The sequence below is a fragment of the Chlamydotis macqueenii genome, chromosome Z, assembly GCF_036417535.1.
Source record: "Chlamydotis macqueenii isolate bChlMac1 chromosome Z, bChlMac1.mat, whole genome shotgun sequence".
NCBI lineage: Eukaryota > Metazoa > Chordata > Aves > Otidiformes > Otididae > Chlamydotis > Chlamydotis macqueenii.
Window position 1 is genome coordinate 26152758 of NC_141593.1, and position 21036 is coordinate 26173793.

Below are 21036 nucleotides of genomic sequence, written 5' to 3' on the forward strand. Positions count from 1 at the left end.
AGCTGAGGACTTTGCAGGGATGCTTCTGTGCAGCACCAGGATGGACACAAGGGAGCTCCGCTTTCCCTTTGCTGGGCAGCCAAGATGAGCAGCAGGCAAGGAGGGAGAGCAGGGCCAAGAGGGAGAGAGAGGATGAGGAGATGCTGGCAGGGTGAGGAGGAGTGAGCATACAAAGGAGAGCTCGTGTGCTGAAGAAGAGAGGTTTCTTTCAGTTTTCGAAGCCCTGTTAAAATTAATAAAGGAAGTGTACAAGGGGAATCAAAGGCTTAGCTGGCTTTGGCATGACCAAGGGGTAGCAAATGGCCAGCTCAAGCGCCTGTGGTCTCCTCACTGCAGCAGCCCAAGGCAGGTTTAGTCAAGCTAGCCAGGGCAAGAACAGCATTGCAGCTGCACCGCTGCAACTTCAGCACAAGCCCTGTAACTCCGGCTAGGTCCAGAGCAATATATTCAGCTGTTTAGCCTGTGCTATGGGCCAGCGTCACCTCCCTGCCACTATTCCCTAGCACCTTGGTTCACAGCAATGAGCAGCAGAGGACAGAGATGAGGACGGTCAGATCCCAGGCCAGGCTGCAAGCACAGTGCCTCAGACAACCCCCTAGAGATGTGCTTACAATGCAGGAGCAGAGGGGGACAAAATGGGGACCATCTCCCACTGCTGCCTGCTTGGGACTCCATGTGTTGCACAGGCAACGACCTTCCTTCTGATGCTTGGTTAGCATTTAGCCCGCGAGCTGGGGGCTTTAACTCCGTCCTTCCGGCTCTTGTTTTGCCAGGCTAGTAGATGCTCTTGTTTTCCCAGGCTGGCCGGTCTGAGCCCGGCGCTGCCACCCCACAAGCCCAGGACTGCACGCTCTGGAGAACATCCTCGGCCCCTGACAGCCCTTGCCTTGCCTCTTTTGTTTGCTCGTTCTGCCACCTCCTGGTTAAGTCTGAATCCGACATGGTAAGATGTGACGCGAGTCTCGCCCAAATAATAGGCCAGAACAGAACAGTAAGTTAGGGTGGCAGAGTCTGCTGCAGATCCCTCCAGTCCAGCTGCAGCTCAAACCAGGGCTAGCTTCAAAGTTAGTTTGCTCAGGGCCTTCACCAGTCAGATCCGGGAAACCTCCAAGGATGGAGACCCCGCAACCTCTCTGGACAGCCTGTTCCTGCTTGATCATCTTCACAGAGACTTTTTTTCCTTATATACAGTCAGAATTTCCCTTGCTGCAACTTGTAATTTTGGATGCTGACGCTGTGCACCTCTGAGAAAAGTCTGGCTCTGTCTTCTCTATAACCCAAACGGCAATCTTTTCATGTGGAGTTACTGGAACTTTTAATGGGCTAGATCTGAGCCCCTCTATCAGGTTATTTTATTTCCCCTCACCTAGCTTCTGTGCTCCTTCGCTTGGACTTTTGTTTTCATCACATTTTTTCCACACATAGTCTTCTTCCTACTCCCTTCTAACACAGTGGTCTGGTAAGTAAGATGACCTAGAGCTGAACATGAGCCAAGGTTAGAGGGAGATTAACGTATTAGCAAGAGTCTTCCAGAAATAGGTAGGAAAGAAACTCCAAGGTTTCAGGCACACAAGCCCTTTTTCAGATCTGATGCAAAGACAGTATGCTAACACAAATTATCTCCTTTTCTAGCAAACTTTGCTTTCCATTTCAAATCATGTATCTTCTAGTCTTGTCTCTCCCCTTTATTCCTTTTGTGGTCCCACTTCTCCACCTAAGGACTCCACAAATACAGTTCAGTTTATTTCCACACAATAATTCATACTGCTCTTACTCTAACACTCTGCTGCTACATGAAATTTGCCATCCTAATTTTGCCCAGAACTGACTTTTCATTCTGCTTTTTCCCCAGATTTGCTTATGAATTACCAGACTTTGAAAAAACGGCAGTTTCTCGTCTATTATCTAATTGCTCCATTTTGTTTTAATTCAAAATTCTGAAGTAAGCTGGTGTAAGACAATCTGATTTATTTTATGTGCTTGTTCTCAGGACGAAGTTCTTCCAATGCATAAGTCTTCCTTGTATTAGCTGAGATCTCTGTCATTGCAGAAGACTTTCATTATCCTGTGAAGAGGAGGAGGGAGTACAGGGAAATACTATTGTCAGCTCCATAGAGATGGATGTACTGAATGGCGACAGCAGAGAATCAGGCTCTTAAGTGGCACATACAAGCAGCAGAAATACATTGTGTCTGTTATTAGAACCCACTGATCCATAAGCCTGTCAGGAAAATTGTTCTGTGTTTGGATTGTTTATGATTTTATTTTTTTAAATTAATTATTAAATGCAGTGACCTCTATGAGACTGAATGACCTGGATTTGGGTGAAATGTGCCTATCTCACGTTTTGTGTTTGGGAACAGTCTTCAGATACTTCATAAAAATTGGGACAGCATTTACGTTCCCAGTGCCCAGAGTACTATGTGCAACACAGGAAGAAAAATCGGTTACAATACCTTATCCTCTAGATTTGCACCTGCCATTTCCTTTTCAACACTGAGATCAACTTCAGATGATTCTTCAACTTCTTTTATTTCAGCATCTAACAAATAAAGCCCCGATAAAATGCAAGAGAAAGGTATCAAAGCATATTCTGACTAGAGAAATAAAGGGCGCGCTTTTTTACAGCTACTCATAGGATGATGAAAATAGAGATTTATGTCATTTGGAGTTACATAATGGATTCTAGGCTGGTGAGAAACAAATTTGGAAGCCTGGATGGCACAGGTGGGACAATTCAGTTCTCCTACCTTAAAAACTAGTAGTGTTTCACTTATGAAAGTTTGGAGACAAGTATAGCCATATCACAAAAAATACTCTGCAGCAATGTTTTTTTACAGGATTTTATTTGCATTTTTGTTGCAAGAAATCCATGCTATACCTTTTACAGTTGAAATTATTGGAATGTCAGTCCTGTTTTTTTCAGGCCTTCTGACAAAAACTGGCTTACTTGGGAAATGGTCTATTCTGCAATATAGATTTGCTGTGGCACTGAGCAACAGCAATGAGGAAGCGCATGGATATATGCAAATGTGACTCAATATTGCTGAATGCAGGCATGTGCTACAGAAGAGGTGCAGTGGATGCAAACCACCCATTTACTTCAATTAAGTTATATGACAATTTACATTATCTGAGCATTTGCCCAAAGACAACTTTTATTACATTATTTACTATTGATTCTGCCATAGATTGAGAAAGCTTTCCAAAAAAAAACCAATCCAGTATCAATTATTTTAGCACTCTGAATATGTAAAAGCATCAAATTTTACTCACCACCAGGAACAGATTCCAATATTTTATTGGCACTAAGTCTGTGCTTCACACTTAATTCCTCAATACTTTCCTCTGCTGATCTGTCTGTTTCATTCACTTGTGATGTGGTTACAGCAACATGGATGCTTTCAACTAGAGAGGAAAACACGCACAATTACAGAGCTTCCTTAAATAGCTCCTTAATGCATAAATCAATGACACAGAAACATAGAATAATTTAGGTTGGAAGGGACTTTCGGAGGTCATCTAGTCCAACACTCTACTCAAAGCTGGTCAAACTAAATGGGTTTGCTCAGAGCTTTCCATAGACAAGCTTTTAATTCCTCCAACAATGGAGGCTTCACAGTGTCTCTGAGCAACCTATTCCAGGTTTTAACCACCCCCATGGTATATAATTTCTCTTTTAGTTTAATTGGAATTGATATATTCCAACCTGTACCTATTGCCTCTCATCCTATCACCATGTGCCTCTGCAAAAAAAAAAAAAAAGGCTTCTCTGTATCCTCTGGCCAGGCAGCTGAGGACAGCAATGAGATCCCACCAAGTCTTCCTCTCTCAAGGCTGAACAGACCATCTCTCAGCCTTTCCTCAGACATCATGTGCTCCAGCCCCCTAGTCATCTTGAGACCCTTCGCTGGATTTGCTCCAGTTTGTCAATGTCTCTCTTGTCCAGGGGAGCCCAGCACCAGCCACGGCACTCCTGATAGGACTCACCAGGGGTGAGTAGAGGAAGGATCACCTCCCTCAACCTGCTGACAATCCTCCTCCTAATGCGGCAGCCTGGGAGGCAGTTGGCCCTCTTTGCTACACAGGCACATTGCTGCCTCATAGTCAACCTGCTGTCGAATAGGACTCACAGGTCCGCTTCTGCAAAGCTATTTTCTACCTAGTCAGTGTCCAGCCTGTGCTAACACATGGGATTACTCCATCCCAGATGCAGGACTTCACATGTGTCTTTGTCAAACTTCTAGGGGTTTCTTTTAGCCCATTTTCCCAATATGTAGAAGTCCCTCCAGCACATTGATTACCCTGCCTTATTTGGTGACAGCTATAAATTTGCTAAAAGGATACTCAATCCCTTGGCTAACTTCACTAATAAATATGTTAAACAGTATTGCCTCAAGAGCCATCCCTAAGGGAATCTCCTAATAACATGCTGCCAGCTGGACATAGTATCACTGATCACAATCCTTTCAGCCCAGCAGTCCAGCCAGTTTTCCACCCAGTTAAGCAGTCCACATCTCACCAATTCAGCTGTAAGGATACTACAGCCAGTGCAGACAGTGTTGAAGGCCTTGCAGATGTCAAGGCAAACAGCATGCACTGCTCTCCTCTCATCATAAAACCCACCAGGCTGGTCAGACAGAATGTGCCCTTGATTAGTCCATGCTTGCTGTTCCCAGTCACCTTCCTGTCCTTCATATTTTTGGAAATGGCTTCCAGGAGGATTTTCTTTATCACTATCTCAGAGACAGCAGTGAGGCTGACTATTTTGTATTTCCCTATATATTCCTTCTTGAAGAGGGGTGTGATCCTTGCCTCCTTCAAGTCATCAGGAATCTCTCCTGATCACTGTGACCTTTGAAAGATGATAGAAAGCAGCCTCATGATGACACTGGCCAGCTCCCTGAGCAGCCTTGGGTTTATCCTGTCTCATCTCATGGATTTGTGTCTATCCAATTTGCTTAAGCACTCCCTAATTCTATCCTTCTCTACTGTCAGCAATGTTTTATTCCTATAGAGTCTGCTGTTAGCTGAAGGACTTAGTATGTCTGTTCTGGAAAATGATCCCCACAAATTGCCTACAATGTAAACAACTGTAAATATCTTAGAGTGTGCTGAGGAGTCCTGAAATCCAAGAAATCATAAACATTACCATGACAGAAAGTGAAAACTAAAAGTGGGAAGAATAAGATGTGTATGTATAGGCTGTCATTTTAGCCAAAATGACATTTATTATTGCATCACTGACTTATATTGCCTAAATGAGTTTTATCAATTTCATCAATAAAATGCTCTCTGACTTAGTAATAACGACGCAGACCAATCTTTGCTGCTTTATCGGTTGAAATGTAGCTATTAGCCCACAGCGTTCAATCTAGGTGATACTAAAATCTTGTAGTCAAATCTTGTAGCCCTTCTCAAAGAGCATACGGCTCATGCTGGACGTGGCTTAGTTTACCAAGACTTTTCAGCTGAGTCTAGCAGGAGTTTAATTGAATTTCCAACTAGGCAAGACATCCACAAATACCATTCCCTTAATTCCTTCAGAGAACAGCACTGTAGGTAGCACAAGGCTATCATGTCTCTGTTAGACAGTATGCAGAAAAAACATGGCTCCTACAGCAATTCTGACAGGTGTTTCTTGGAAGATCTGCAAAGATCATCTACAGTTTGGTCTGTACAAGACCATACATGATTCTGATCTGTCATCAAATCAACCAAGGTAGGTGAAGGGCAGGGATCAGATGCAATATTGTACTGCATCCGGTGATCTGCTTCACAGGACTGTACTGCAAGCAGGACAGCCCTCAGGTGCAATCTAACACCATGTCCCTGACTGAATACATATATTGATACACACTAAACACATCCCTTACAATCTGGCAGGTACCATCTTGTGCATCTGACAAGTATAAACTGGAGAGACTTCTCTTCAATGCCCTTTGCCAAGTTTTGACACTGTCAGTTCTTGAGACACGACAGAACCGCAGCACAAGGCAATATGGCTGTACTTTTTTATTTGGAATATCTGCCCACGTGAAGAGCCACCAGTCAGCTCTTCCCATGCAAACTCACCTTCTCTGAGTGCTGCTGCCAGCAATGAAGCAGCCTGTGGAGTTTCTCCAGAATCAGGTTTGATAAGGAGGTGAGGTTCTACATGAACATCCTCAAATCCACTCATATCTCCCAGTTCTGCATAGATACGCAACTTGTCTTCCAAATAATTACAGATCTGCTGGTCCTGGTTACTCAGTGATTCTGTCAACCAAAATTGAACACTATATTAGTATTTTTTGTCCTGCAGGCAAAGCACGTTCCCCATTCACCCTTCTAACGCTTACGCCACATAGACATTGCTAACTTGAGCTAGGCCTTTTTTACGTGGAGAGGAACCAAATTCATCCCACAGTCTGTCTTAATGAAAGCTGGCACAGACCCAGGCAGAGAGGCAGGTCAGTGCCCCACCGTGATAAGGTGGCCTTGGCTGCACTCTGGGATCCTCAACTACCTCCTGTTGCACTCACAGTGATTAATGCTGGAAAAGCGTTTGGCTCAGGTAGCCAGAAGCTGCACTGAATTGGTGCCTCAACATGAAAGGAGAACATATACTCTCAGCAGAGGATGCCCTTCCCTGTGACTCTCTACAAGAAGGACATTGCTGTAATTTCTCTCCTCGCAGCAGTATAAAGATGTGGAAGTTAGGTGCAGAGGAATCAAAGAAGCTGAATTTATCCCTATCAGCTACATTTTCAGATAAAAATAATACCAGCAAAGCATGAAATGCCATAAACAAGCACAAAGCCAAACAATTACTGAAGATTTGAGGTATTCCATAAACAGGGAACAACCTGGCTAATCTGGGAAATTCGGTGTTTATTCCGAAAGCATATCCATTTTTCTTTTTCCTTTGTACTCACAGTAATGTAGCAAAAATACAAAAAAAAAAGTTTCTCTTTCAAGAAAATCACATTATACAATCAGATCACTCCAGCTTTCTCCGCTGTGACCCTGTCTATTGAGCCACTCTGAACCCATCAGCCAGTATGGGCACATTATTCATCCTGAACTCTCAGGATGTAGGAGCTCTCAGAGTGGCAGGAAAGGTACGGTACCTTGACATTTCTGAATCCTGGATGCTTTGGCCTCAGCAATACGTCTGTCCTCATCAGATTCACTCATCTTTCCTTCTTCTTCTTCCTCTGGACAACTTCAAAGATGAAAGACAAAAGGTGGATAAAGCAAAATCTGCCTGTCATTTGTTCATCTTCAGTACAGCATTCCGTTCATAATAAATACAACGTAATATCAACACCAACTTTTGCTACGACCCAGAAGCATGCCATTTGTCTTCTTTAAAAAAGCAGTAACTGGACACAAACCAGACTGAAGGACTTCTTTTAATTCTGGCAAGGCTGCACAGTGCAGTGAATGGGTAGCTGGCCCTCACACAGGTTTGCTGTGCTAAGCATAAGCCTTGGCTCCATGAGGAGCAATGCTTTCCCTGCCATTCTTCAGAAGCAGAGAACAAGGTAACAGGCATGATTGGGGATTTCCCCAAAATGGTTGCATGGACACCTGCGTGACTCTGGAAAGCACCCAGTGCGAAAGGCAAAGGCCAGGGAAGCTTACAATGGCTGCTAAGAACATCTAATGGAAAGCAGGACAGGTCTAGTGATTCAGTAGGAAACCAGAAGTAACACAAGAGGTGTGGCAACAGTGCTGCTGTGGTGTTGGGATCTGTGAATCCTGAGCTCAGAGGAAAATCCAGCCTCACAGGATGGATCCAGTGCAACTCAGAACGCAGAGCACACTGCCACAAATATCCACTTTGGATTACCAGGATGAAAACCCAAAGCCTTTTTGTTCACCTTTCCACTGCATCTTGAATATGCCTCATCCAGTTGTTACGTTCCTCTTTGGAGTTGGTATGGACCTCATACATTTCAGGCCCTGAAGATGAAGCGCTAATCAGAAACATCCCCCTTTCTTCATTGGCAACTTCTCTTACTATGAGCCTCTGAAGGGAGATAACAGAAGGCTTCTGGTCCTTGGGGAAACAGTCACAGAACATGCAAATAATAAATTAGTCTCTTATAAATAAAACATCACACTTTTAGAAGAGCATGATTTTTCAATTAATTGGACTAATTCTAGGCCTGGTATAGTCAAACTACATATGTTCTCATCAGATGTAAGAGACTGCAAGTTTTGAGTAGTCAGCCATCTTTTTAAACTATTTTTTGCAATACACTATAGTATTTATGAACAAGTAAAGCACTGAGTATGTGCTAAAAAGTAAATCCCAGAGGCTCAATAATACTGAGACGCAGTATTCATATAGTGTTTATATTTATATAGTTTGGGAACTTCTCTCTGTGACCTTTCATACATTTTGTGTGTTTACTACTACATTTGCAGCTAAAATTATTCTTCTGTTTTCTTTTACAGAACTAGAAGTTTAAATTCATTTTAGATCATTGAAAGAGACTGCTCTGCTTCCTGTCTTCATAATCAGATGAGGCATGACACTAAAAAAAAAGTTATTCTATTATTTTCATCCTTCTTCCTAAAAAATTTACTTAAATTTGAAAATAAACTTAATTTTCCATATACTGGCATATTACTGTTCTGAATACAGTACCAGGATTTTAGAAAAAAAAAACAAAACAAAACAAAAAACCTTCTGTGATAATAACCTAGAAAAGGACCTAATTTTCAAGAAATATACAAAAAAAAAGTGCAATGTGTATATTCAAGTATCTGGTAATATACTTACAACAGCTGCAAATACGTATTTTTGATCTTTTTCTTGTAAGAACAGCAGTACATCAGTTAGAAGCAGAGCTAAGGTATCTTAAAATGAGAAAAAGGAAAATAATGGGGTTTAATTAAAGTTATTGTTACTATAGTTCTTTTCTTCTTTTATCTTTAAAAAGGGAGAAGCCTGATCAATAAATATTGCACAGAATCCTACAGAAAACTAAACAGGAAATATCTGGATTAGCCTATGGTCTGCATGAAGCAACTGCAAGCCATCACTTTATATCTCCCAGGAAAGACCATACTTTCTGCTACACATCCTCCTGCAGCACTGTACTGGAGCACCGGCCCAGGGAAAGAAGAAGTCCTTGCTCCACTGTCAGTACGGCTTCCCCAGGCCACTCACAGGTAACCTGTCAAAGACTATCCCATATAAATTTTGTTTTGCCTGTGCTGTAATATATACTGACAGCACAGTATTCCACTGGTAAAAGTACTTCTGGAATAACAATGAACAGATAGCTTTATAAAGCTGTACAGCAAATATTAGCAAGCTCCAAAACCACCCAAGCCCTACATCTGATTAACATCAAAAACTAAATTCCAGGCTTGCATGTAAAAATCAGGCTACAATCAAATGTGGCTTCAGGTTTTCTTTTCCACTGCAGATGTCCCAGTACCACCGAAGAACTGCATGTGATTTTTTATGCATTATTTTCAATGGCCAGTACTATGAACAATATAAATGTACAAGTCAAGACTCTATATTACAGAAGTAACAAACCTATGAACTAAAAGAAGAAGAAATGCAGCTGATGGCTTTGTATGTGAACTTGTCTTTTCACCCACATATATAGTGGGTTACCCACAAACCATGGTAGCTTCTGCAGCTACGCTTCCAGCAATTAGTGGCATATTGTCAATAGCATTACCTGAGAAATCTGGGTTTGCAGTACAGCATAATAAAGTATTTTCATTCTTAAATCACACAATCTTCGTATGTTACTTGCAATTAAAGAGTTAAAGGACTTTACTGCTTGGATGGAATACCTTTGAAACGACCAGTTGCAGTTTTCCAGTACACTACACCTTCATGAAGAAGTATCCTCTCTTTCCTCAACAGGTCTTGCTTCCTAAAAATATGACCATTTTTCAGCTTTGTGTATGTTTTGTTTTCAGTTCTACTGAGAATTTCCAGCAGCTTCTGCTTCTTCTCATATTCATTCACTTTCAAATCTACTGCTGCAATCATGTCTTTAATTAGATGAAGGGCTTTGCACAGGTCTTTATGTTCTTCTGTTCCTTCTGTATGAAACAAAAAATAAACAACGTGATAGTACTCAGTATATTCAAGAGAAGATATCATTCCTTACTTTCTGGGAACAATCAACACGGAGAAAGCTTAAATTGATAAATATGTAATTTCAAGTTGAACCTGGTAATTAATTTACTAGAATTATTCGAGGCATCTACCTTTGCCTGACTTGCCTATTAAAAAATGACATACACCTCAGATTTATTCATTAGTCAAAACAACATGTTGAATAGTTTCTGACATATTTATGAGCTGCTAGCATTTAAAAAAAAAGTTACTGGCTAAGTAAATCATATAGTATATTACCCTTCCAGCTAAGTAAGAAAATCCCTTGAAACAGGATTGCAAGCACAAAGGGCTTGCATTTTGATATGCAACTTTCTACAAGCTCATTTATTGCCCATTTGGGGAGCAATATCTGTAAGTTATTAGGATTTCTAAAATGCTCTATGAAATTTGAGACGTCATTCAAGCTTTGTTTGGAAAACTGGAGAGTAATTTACAAAAAGTTTGCCTAGCCCTACTTACAAGGGACTCCACCAGAATTAATTTCAAAAAAGGTGCAGATGCACACCTTAATTAGTTTACATCCTCTAGTCACAATCTTTTCCTAAAACAAATATGCTCTTCCGGACTTCTGCGGCTTACCTCGCTGGAATATTGGAAATCTTCACAGTCTAGCCTTGACAAAAACTACATGCACAAAACACCCTGTTTAGGTGACACTTGCCTGAACAGTAGATACTTAAGTCATCCTGGTTCTCTACAGAGCAGTGAATTTCATCTTTTGTTATACTATAGCACTGCATAGTCCTTACGTTAGAAACACACTGGGGTTCCAGATATGAAGCAACACTTTAGCTTTTATTCACCTTTTGAGTATCGCAATATCCTTTCAACCAGAACAGGGTATTTGGTGATTCGTTGGGTGACAAGCAAAATGCACTCAGGGATTCCTCGGCGTCGCGCCAACAGGTTACTATTTCTCAGCTGCACAGATACAAATACATACCTTAAGTCGCAAAAGCATATTAAACTACCAATTGACTAATGAGAAATATGATCTAAATGCATTAGAATAAGCTAAAACAAAACGCTGGGTTATCTGAACCATTCCCCAAGGAGCAGTTGCTGCCCTGAGGGATGAGGTGTACTATAACAGGAACATGCGTGCAATACACACTGGATGCCAAAGCTTTCTAAAATTTGAAAGAAAAACATAATTTATCATCTCACTGGTTAAGGAGGAAAAAACTTTGCCATTTTTATTAGCTATTAAAAGTGAGTTACTGAATATAATTTCAATCCCAAATCTAAGTAAAGTAGTTTTCCTGAGCACTTTGCCAATAGTGATCACATTTCCACATAAACTTACTTTAATAAAATTCTGGAACTTCTTGTTTTGTTGCAACTCTTTGAAGAGATTAACAGCTTCTTTCTGATGGCTGCAAAATTCTCCGTATATTTTCTTCATTTTAGTTGCATTTTCCTCTGAAAACTGAAGAAACTGTTAAGTGAATTGTGCTCAACAGTGCACCTAACAGGAAAGTGTACACCTTTAATTAATGTATTTTGTACAATACAGGACTTTTACACTACTTGTTTCTCAGGTTCTCTAATTTTCACTAACAGGGCCTGTCACTACAGAATGAAAATGGGCTAGCTGTTTTTAGGAGCAAGAAGAGGAGCACAGGCTGGAGAGAGCACAAGTGACCTCCACTAAAGTCCTGCCAATAACAGCTAGAATAATTATTACAACAGTGTTTCCTCCACCTCTTTGAAAACACAATCCCTTTGAGGCTTATTTGCATTTGCCTGATCTCCACACTGCTTCTAGACCAGGTAACGGCTCAGCTTCTTTATTTCAGTAGAGCACAAACTGACTGACTGAAGGTACATACTCTACTGATTGCAACGAAATGTTTCCCTGGAAACATTCAAAGCCAGGTTGGATGAGGCTCTGAGCAACCTGATCTAGTTGGAAATGTCCCTGCTCCTTGCAAGGTGGGGTTGGATTAGTTGACTTTTAAAGGTCCCTTCCAACCCAAACCATTCTATGATTCTGTAAGCGTGACCAGCAAGCAGCTAGTTAACTGTTCGACAGCCACCATAAACATGCTGTGACCACTCTTTCTTTAGTGAGTGGCAACTCAAGATGCACCATGCCAGATCACTACAAGAAATGAACACATAGTTTCTTTTCCATCATCAGTCAATTCTTCACACCTCTGCTCAGCTATTGAAAAAGTTAATCCACTGCCTCAATTTTTTGCAGTCCATAGTATGATGGCAACAGCTTCTACTATGAACAGGACAAAGTTCATCGCTTTCCTCGTTGCTTGTACCATTTAGGTAGAAGTTCATGCTAAGTTCATCACAGTTACTTGTCAGTAATGATTTTCTCTTGTTGCTATTTCACCCTGCAATAATCTGGAGGGGATAGCCTTTGAATTTTATGAGACAACTACAGCCATCTTCGTGCCCACAGAAGTTTTAAAGTCAATAAATTGTTTAATTTGGGAACCTTGAGTACATAAAGGAAAACAGAGCTGATGCCTCTACCTGTTGTACAAGGATGTCTCCAATTCTGCTGATGACAAAATTACGTTCGCTCCCAGCTTCACATGATTCCTGCCGTCTCTCCTTCATTCTGCAGAAGAATTGCCTGTGCATCTCCAGTAGCTCATCTAAGCAGGGGAATATTCTGTCCACTGTGCTGTGGTCCAGCTGTAGTTCTTCCTTCATCCCTTTCCTGAATATTTCAGACATAATGAACAGGGTATGGATGTGATGCACTTCTGTTTGCATCAGCTCTGCAGCATAAAAGAAAACAGCACAGTGTAGTAATCACCTGAACATTTTGCATACCTTCCAAGAGAGACACTAGGGATGTTCATAATCGTTTTTCCTGAGTGAGCCTCTAATCTAGTAGATTATGTCAGTAGGAAGACTTAATTTATCTGGCTTTGACACAGCTCCTCAACTACATCCCACTGAACAAGCTGGGGTGGCAACTGCTTAAACTGGGGATTGAATGAGGTCCCTTCCAACCTCAACCATTCTGTGAACAGTACAGACATGTCTCTGCTAGTCACTACTCTCAGATTCCTTAGCTGTGAGATACATTGTTATTTGTGACAAAAAAAAAAAACGTGCTTTAAATCTTGTTCTTATTCTGAGTTGAAGCATTCATTCTTCTGGACACAGAACGTATAGCTTCCCTCTCTATTTTCTAAGCAAAATCGTTTTAAACCTACATGAAGCTTTGAAATACTGACCGAAAATTACATCCTGCCTCTTGATGACATCCTTTTCTTGCCTGCTACAGAACATTGGATCCACAACAAGGCTCCAGGACTCTGCCTCAAACTCTTGTGCATCTGTGCGGAGATCAGTCCACCGAGACAAATCCACATCATCTATGACAAAATGTGTATCTCATTAACACCAAGCATAGGAACAGTAGGGGAAGTCCCTTTGCACATGCAGATCAATTCATATAGTAAGAGAAGCATATCACAGGGATGAACTTTAGACAAGGTTTCTGCAAACACTGGCAATGGCTTTGCAACAAAGAAGCTTGCCAGACATCAATATCATTACCAAAGTGCTGAAATGTAAACATGACAGATGGGGAGGAGAACAAAAAACCCACCCTTCTTTTCTCACACTAAATCCTTTTTATACTTCTTTGCTTGAATAAACTTTTAAAAATTTAAGAATAAAATCCAACATTTTCAAAAGTACCTATGGTGTTGGAGGGCCATTTGCCATTTTGTGGATGTCCAGTGAGAGGTATCTGCACCATTCCTTGTGTGTGAATGCCCTTCAGCTCTGAAATTCAGTCTCACACCTAGCTACAGAAAAAGCCTACTTCTAGTCACTTCACAAGGATATGTAGCCATTTTAGGAGGGCAGTTCACCAGTGTCAGGTAAGATTCTGGGGCTACTGAGGAAATACAAATGATGTAGGTTTACATTTTGCAATGTACACTGTCAACGGAAATGATTAGATGAGAGCAGAAGAAAAGTGTATTGCTGTTCTGGTTCCGCAAGGATGCCAAATAAATTTATTTCCATTATTATAAAATGGTAACAGTGTATAAAAATATTCTAAAAGTTATCAAAGAGTTAGTTATGAGGAAGAAAGGAAAAGTATCATTTTAATGAGGGACACAATTGTAAGTATCGAAAATAGGTGTTGTTCTTTTAGCACATGAAGTGGCTTCCTATATCAACAAAGGAGTTTTTCTATTTTGTGCTTTCCAATGCAGGTTATAAAACACAACATCTGTGCAATACTTCTCACCTTCCATCACAAAAGGATCCATTGAAGGAAAGGTCCCCAACGCTTGTAACATCTCTTCAGACCGTGACTTGGACCTCCAGGTGCTCGTCTCAGAGTCTTGTTCAGAAAATGGCATAGATCTTCTACAGTAGAATAAAAGAAAAAAATCCCACATTTATTTAACGGTTTCAATTTTCCTAGAAATGTTGAGCGACGTATTTAGCATAGTCCCCTGGCAGCTGCCTTCTACCTTTCCAAACTGGCACTAGGGACACTTTTGGACAAGAAGTGGGACTGTTGTGAGGCTTCCCTCCTTCCAGCAGACAGTCTGATAGGCACAGAGGAAGAAGAATGCACTGAGGTGAGCGCCAAATGTGAAATGTCTCCAGGCAGGGAATCTGTGAGGCAAAGCACAACACAACATTTTGACAAACAATGTAGAGTATATAATCAACAGCACAGTTAAACTGCGAAATGCTATCCCGTGTTCATATGGACCTATCCTGGATATCAAGAATGTCCGCTTGCCAAGGCACAAGACCGTGATGCTCTCCCACAGAATGTAAAGATAAGCCTGTAAACAAAGTGGAATAGCTCGCACATGCATATTATCAATAAGAAAATAATCTCAAATCATACATGCTCTAGCCTTGCAACTCAAACACAGGAGACCCAAATATTTGTGCATACAGTAAATGACAAAAGCAGAAGACAGAACTGACTACTTTTGATTTTCATTCTCACTGAAAACAAAATGTAGTAAAACTCCCACTCATTTTAGTAGAGGAGTTAACAGTTATTTCTTAATTGATCTTACTCATATTAGACACGCACAGCTTCTTACAGATACTGAAATGAGAAATAGAAACACATAAATGAGGTAGCAAAGTTTATGTTCTCGGTTCCATGATTTTTCAATCAAGGCTTAACTTAGAAGTGCTAGGTTTACAGCTCCTAACTTACTTGTTACACCAGCTTGGGGTTTGTTTTTATTATGGTACCTCTCCTGGGATTTCTGAAAAAAAAGAAGTTTTTGACATTGCAGTGAAACCATAGCTGATAACACAATGAACAGTCAAATCAGTAACTCACTGCCATAAATAATCCGATAAAAGGGCTTCAAGAAAACAGTCCTCAATTATGGTTCTAATCTCTACAAATCACCAATAAATCCAAGTTTATTAGTTATTGGTAGGTAATAATACTCAGAGTAGAATTGTATCATTTGTACTACAACATAAAATTGAATCTGTTTATTCAAAACAAGTCACTGAGTTCCAGCATTCTGCTTTCTCTGTATGAACATTGCCTGTGAAGGTTGCAAGAAAAGCAGTTCATAGTCAGGGCTTTATATTCAAATAGGCTTGAAGCACTTGTGGCAGGGCACTACCTAAGTAAGCCTGGGTATAAGAGGCAGAACTGGTTGCCCTTCCAAATGGAATTTCAGAAAACCTGTAGCAGAATTGTGCTGTGTTTATGCATGTATTTCACTGGAGGTGCGTCACTGAACACTTTCTGCACCTCATCCTTGTGGAGAGGAGTCAGGGGTGGTAGGGGCTATTGTCTTCTCTTGACAAATAACCCACCAGTGCCAGTAATTAGAATTAGTAGTTCAGCTGTCCTAATACCCTAAAGTTACCCAGAAATTTGTGCAAGGTTATGACATGATAGCTATAACAAAAAAAAAAATAAAACCACCCTCCTTACATCTACTTTAAGGCTTGTTTACCTGGAAGGATCTATATGGAAACATGTTCTCCCCACAAGCCACCATTATGCAAAACCCAGCTACACCAGAAAAACACACTCCAGTAATGTGAAAAAAAGACCTGCATTGCTGTGGCACACTTCCCAGCGAGTCTCATTTTATTACATGAGGGCAGAAGCCTTACACATCTATTTTGAAAGAAGCTTGTCATGATAACCTCACCATGTCTGTGTTCCTACCTCAAAGGAGAGAGTATCCATCAGCTCTAGCACTGATTTTGCCCTGTGTGCAGTGGTAGCTGAACACTGGGAGTGACTGCCTAGGCAGGCTGTGGAGTCTCCTCTTCCAGAGAATTTCCAGAACAGGTCAGACGAACATCTGCCCAAATTGTTACCTAGAAGCTGGCCTGCCTGAGGATAAGGAAATGGACTAGGTCACCTCCCGAAGACCCTTCAGTCTCCACTTGCCATTATTCCAAATATACAGAATTCCCCTTCCTACACAAAGGGATATATGTGGTTTTGAGGAACCTTTCTTTTTAATCCTGTTCTTTATTCCCCCCAGTACTCCATTTTACAATTTGATCTTGCAACTCTTAGAAATACAAGTATCTCTTTACACTCACTTTTGACCCTCTTCTAAAAACTGTTGTTCAAACACAATGCTTGCCTTGCTGCCACGTTAGACATTTTGACACCTTTGCAGCCCTTTGCCTACAGACACTGTATCTGAGTGGGCTGTGTGTACTTTCCTTTCCTCTTCCTGATATTTCTAGACCCCCTGGAAAGCAGATATGCTCTAGTAAGAACGGTGCGGTATAGGAAGTTACCTTGGTGCACACAGGAGCACACTCCTTGCAGCTCTTATGCACAACCACATTGCAATCTGAAAGAGAAGGCACATTTAAAAGTCTGCTGCCCAACAGGGTCCCCAGCCCACTGAATACATTACTCTGAGGCTTCACTTTTTTCCCTTTTTTCCCTATTCCCATCCATGTCCACTTACTAAAGTGGCCGTTAGGATGCTTTGATGTTACAGCCCCTGGCTAGGAAGGAGTCTTTGCCTAATGTGCTGGGGCTAGGAGATGGCTGTGGTCCCTTCTGAAGCTGTGACCTGCCGTCTCTCCTCCCACTGCCTTACTCAGTACATAAACCAGGTACATCCAAATATAGGCAAGGTTTCTTCTTGAAACAAAACACTGAACCAGGATCCCAAAGCAGGATTCAGAACACTGTAAGGTCACACACAAACGCCAGCAACTACTTACGGGAGCACTGCAGTGACTCTTTTCCAAGGAGGGCCTTTTCACAAGCCATACATGGGAGAATTCCTGAGAAGGTTCCATTTGTAAAACTGTGCTTGTTCAGTTTCTCTTTATCTTTGGTATCTTTATTCTTTATCTTCATCCCCAAGAGCAGAGGCAGGAAAAAAATAAAAAGAGGGATGTTAGAAAAGAAAATAAACTGATTCAATCTTAAAACTACTAAAATATTCCCTTTTACGAGCAAATTATTCTAAAATATTTATTCCCTGGAAGATTTGTAACAGTATACTACATCCAGCATTGCTGAAGTCCTAAAATGATGCAGACATTGCCTTCACTGGCAGCTAAGCCAGCAAGCACTATTAAGGATGACTAGCAGAAATGCATTTATAAAGCTGCAAAAAGGAAAGAGCCAGAAAATTAAATTTAAGAAGTGTCATTGACTTGTTGCACATACAAACAAATATCCATGTCTACATCTCCCTGAGGCATATGTGCAAACTTATGTCTCTGCAGTTAAAACTGCAGTCATGTAAATTTAGATGACTTGTCTTAGAAGACATTAGAAATAAGCTATTTTTAATGAGTGTTAATGAATTTAATAAATTCTGCCTGTTTTTACAGTAGTCCTGTTGGTGTGTGTATACATTTCCCCAAGGAGGCCTGATAGTTATTTTTTAGGAGACAGGCTTATATATGGCTGCTGGACCAGACATACATGCTCACAGCCGGTTCTGTCACTTGTGAAGATACTGCCTCAGCCAACCACCCTTGGATCCACGTACATTCAGATACCCTGGGGCATGGGAGGGCACACTAGAAAGCTTGCCAAACTGCCAGAAGGCCAGCCAGAAAGATTCTGTAGGCCAAATCCATCTCTAAAGTTGCTAACTGGTGCTGTTCATCTAAATTTCAGATTTTTTTTAATTAAACCACAAATGTTCTAATCTGCCTTTCACAGTATGTATGTTTGAGTGTGCAGGCCTCAAATCTACAATTCTTTAACACTAAGTGTTACTTACTCATGCAAGGAGTCCCATTAACTTCAAGTAAGGCAAATTCAACTGATTACATGCCAATGTAGAACTTATGGACTCATGTACTTATTGAGAGTAACTGCAAGAACAGGCCCATACCTCTTTGTTTAATTTAAAAGACAATTATTTCTTAAAGGCAATTCATACATTTAAACTTTGGCTAAATTGCCAAATGAGATTATTAGTAACATCAAAAAAATGGCAAGGAAAATACTTGATACTGTTCAGCAAATGCTGTTGTTTAAAAGGAAAGCCGGTTTTTAATATGAAGGCCATTTCAGGGTATCCTGCATATGTTCTAAAATTTAAAAATAAAGATAAAAGCGTCTTCCTATTAGTTATGTGGTTTTGTAGTAAAAAACAATTTATCTTTACATAAAAATTTAGATTCACATTGATAATTCATTTACAGTCACATAATTATACATAATAATATAGACATAAATCCCAAATTACCTTGCCTTTATTTCTTGTGCTGGTCATTCTGTTCATCAGAAAGCTGAAAGTCCGACTCACTTTACATTTTTCAGACTCATTTTTTGAGGGCACAATATATTTATTCCATTCCTCCTCCTGAATCCTAGAACAGAGACCAGTGAAAAAATCTCATTCCCATGGGAACAGTCTCTTAAAACAGAGCAGAATCCAGATGGTGCTTGTTTCACCTATAATTTACAATTACATGTTTTATTGTGGGTTTAGCTGATGTTACTAAAAAGAGTAACACTAGCCGGTGGAGTGCTCCGAATGTGCAATGTGTTACAAGTTTGCCTAGATCATGGCTGGTGCCAAAAGCACCCTTGCTTTTATTATGGTGTTTTGGGTGCTCCTACAGTGGATAGGAGCTCCCACAGCGAAGAGGAGCACATCCCTACTGTGCTGCGTAGCACAGCACATCTCCGCCACAGGACGTGCACGGTGAGGACAGCACAGAGATAGTCGGGCTGAGCTCAGTACAGGGTTTACATGTGGGCTTACAGATCCCCTGGGCAGTGAGCGCTCCCCTAAATCACTGCTCAAAACACGGCTGCAAGGGGTGCCGAGGCCTCCTCCCTGCTCTGCTTCTTAGATGGCATTCTGGCACAGATCCCCTCCCAGTGCCCTGAAGCGCGGCTGCTACAAGCAGCCATACCTTTTCTCCCGGGACTGCTCAGGCAGACTGTACGCTCGCTCTGCAAGACACAAAGAGTTGTTGGGCATTCAAATCACAAGGTCGTCAGGTTTATTTGAAACACACAACCTCCACCGGGCCATAAGCTTGTCATTAAGCGCTTGCAATGTCATTTAAAAATTAAGAAAGCAAAAATGGACACACATTAGAAGCAGCTTTTCCTAGGGTGAGACCACTGCCTACTACTTAGCTGACCGAATCTGCCAGAATTGAAATGGTTATCAGTGAATGCCAGTTTCTCCAAACAGTCTCGTTTTAAGAATAGAAAGAAATACTTCTTTTGCTTTTCTTACCAACCCAGACTGGAATCATTCACACTTCATTCTGCTTTTTACACAATTTGTTGTAAAATATCTTAATGACATTCTTCTAACATTTGCAATTACCTGTCTCACACAGCTTTATCTCTAGTATTAAAAAAAAAATTAAATCCCTCTACATAAAGAGAGATACTACTAGTCTATGTACTGCATAGGATGTGTAATGCGTTACAAGTTTACATCCTAGAAACAATGGAGAGGATTCAAGGATATATTGTTCAACAAACTCTAAAAAGCAAAATAAAATAAAAACAATTCAGTTTGGGTGCTTTAGAAGGCAAAACAAAACAAAACAATAGCAACCACTCCACCATTTCCAAATTAGAAGCCAATACATTTTGCAGATATTTTTTGCAAAGCTACTACAGGTATGGTTCAGAAAGATACTTAAACATCTGCCTAAGTTAAAGCACCAGACTATGCCTTCTTCAAAGTTAGATACAAACTTAAACATGCTTTGCTGAAATCAGCATGGCTTCAGACAAATGTAGACTTCAGGTTAGTGAGAGCTAGAATATTTACCAAAGAAGCAGCGAGACTAAAAGGGCATTTCAGTTAGCTGCAAGGCACAACCTCTGCCACAGGATGCTTTTGGAAGAAACAAAGGCCATGTACCCATTTCAGACAAAGATGGCCTCATGCAAAACAGGGCCACGGGCTTGGCATTGAGGTACTTACTACAAGGGTGGAGCAGAGACACTGACTTAGAGAGTGAAAGAGCCTGAAGGAGGGATCGCCCACTGTTGATGAGTACACCATCTACAGAGCAGGGACAAATCCTTTACTGTTACAGCCTGGTAATATCTTCTCAAATGAAAGCAGGTAGTTGTTTTAAATCTGAGCGTACTGAAAAGCTTCCACTGGAAATGAATGGTGATTTCCCACTTTTTTCCTCACACTTTGTCTGAGAAAAACCTTCCTGTTGCCATCCTGCACCCATCTGCTTTGGCTTACATTTCATTGCAACATACAAGGTCAGCTGCACCTCCCTCCTGCATAGCTAAGCCCTGAGCAAGATGTCCAAAGCACTGTCAGTTGGGCAGAGGGGGAGGGACAGGTTTTCAGTGCACAGACACCTGCACAGACCCAGACACAATCCTGCTACAGCCCACAGAGATCAAGATGAACTAACTGACCTAGCTTCTTGGACCAAGCTCTTGGGCTAGTCCCATA

The 21036-nt window shown here is 41.1% G+C and overlaps 1 protein-coding gene across 1 annotated transcript in view; it reads right to left on the reverse strand.

Annotated features, from left to right (window-relative positions):
* Positions 1-21036, reverse strand: part of ARHGEF28 (Rho guanine nucleotide exchange factor 28) — a 121086-nt gene that overhangs the window by 24439 nt on the left and 75611 nt on the right. The window contains exons 13-31 of the mRNA XM_086770867.1: positions 20542-20622; positions 19505-19544; positions 18829-18952; positions 17339-17471; positions 16901-16956; positions 15327-15378; positions 14614-14761; positions 14385-14506; positions 13354-13494; positions 12638-12888; positions 11451-11573; positions 10948-11065; positions 9811-10065; positions 8777-8853; positions 7869-8047; positions 7113-7207; positions 6076-6258; positions 3277-3408; positions 2457-2542 (exon numbers count right to left, since the gene is read on the reverse strand). Of these exons, the coding sequence (XP_086626993.1) occupies positions 2457-2542; positions 3277-3408; positions 6076-6258; positions 7113-7207; positions 7869-8047; positions 8777-8853; positions 9811-10065; positions 10948-11065; positions 11451-11573; positions 12638-12888; positions 13354-13494; positions 14385-14506; positions 14614-14761; positions 15327-15378; positions 16901-16956; positions 17339-17471; positions 18829-18952; positions 19505-19544; positions 20542-20622 (2396 nt within the window). The remainder of the gene's footprint in view (positions 1-2456; positions 2543-3276; positions 3409-6075; positions 6259-7112; positions 7208-7868; positions 8048-8776; positions 8854-9810; positions 10066-10947; positions 11066-11450; positions 11574-12637; positions 12889-13353; positions 13495-14384; positions 14507-14613; positions 14762-15326; positions 15379-16900; positions 16957-17338; positions 17472-18828; positions 18953-19504; positions 19545-20541; positions 20623-21036) is intronic.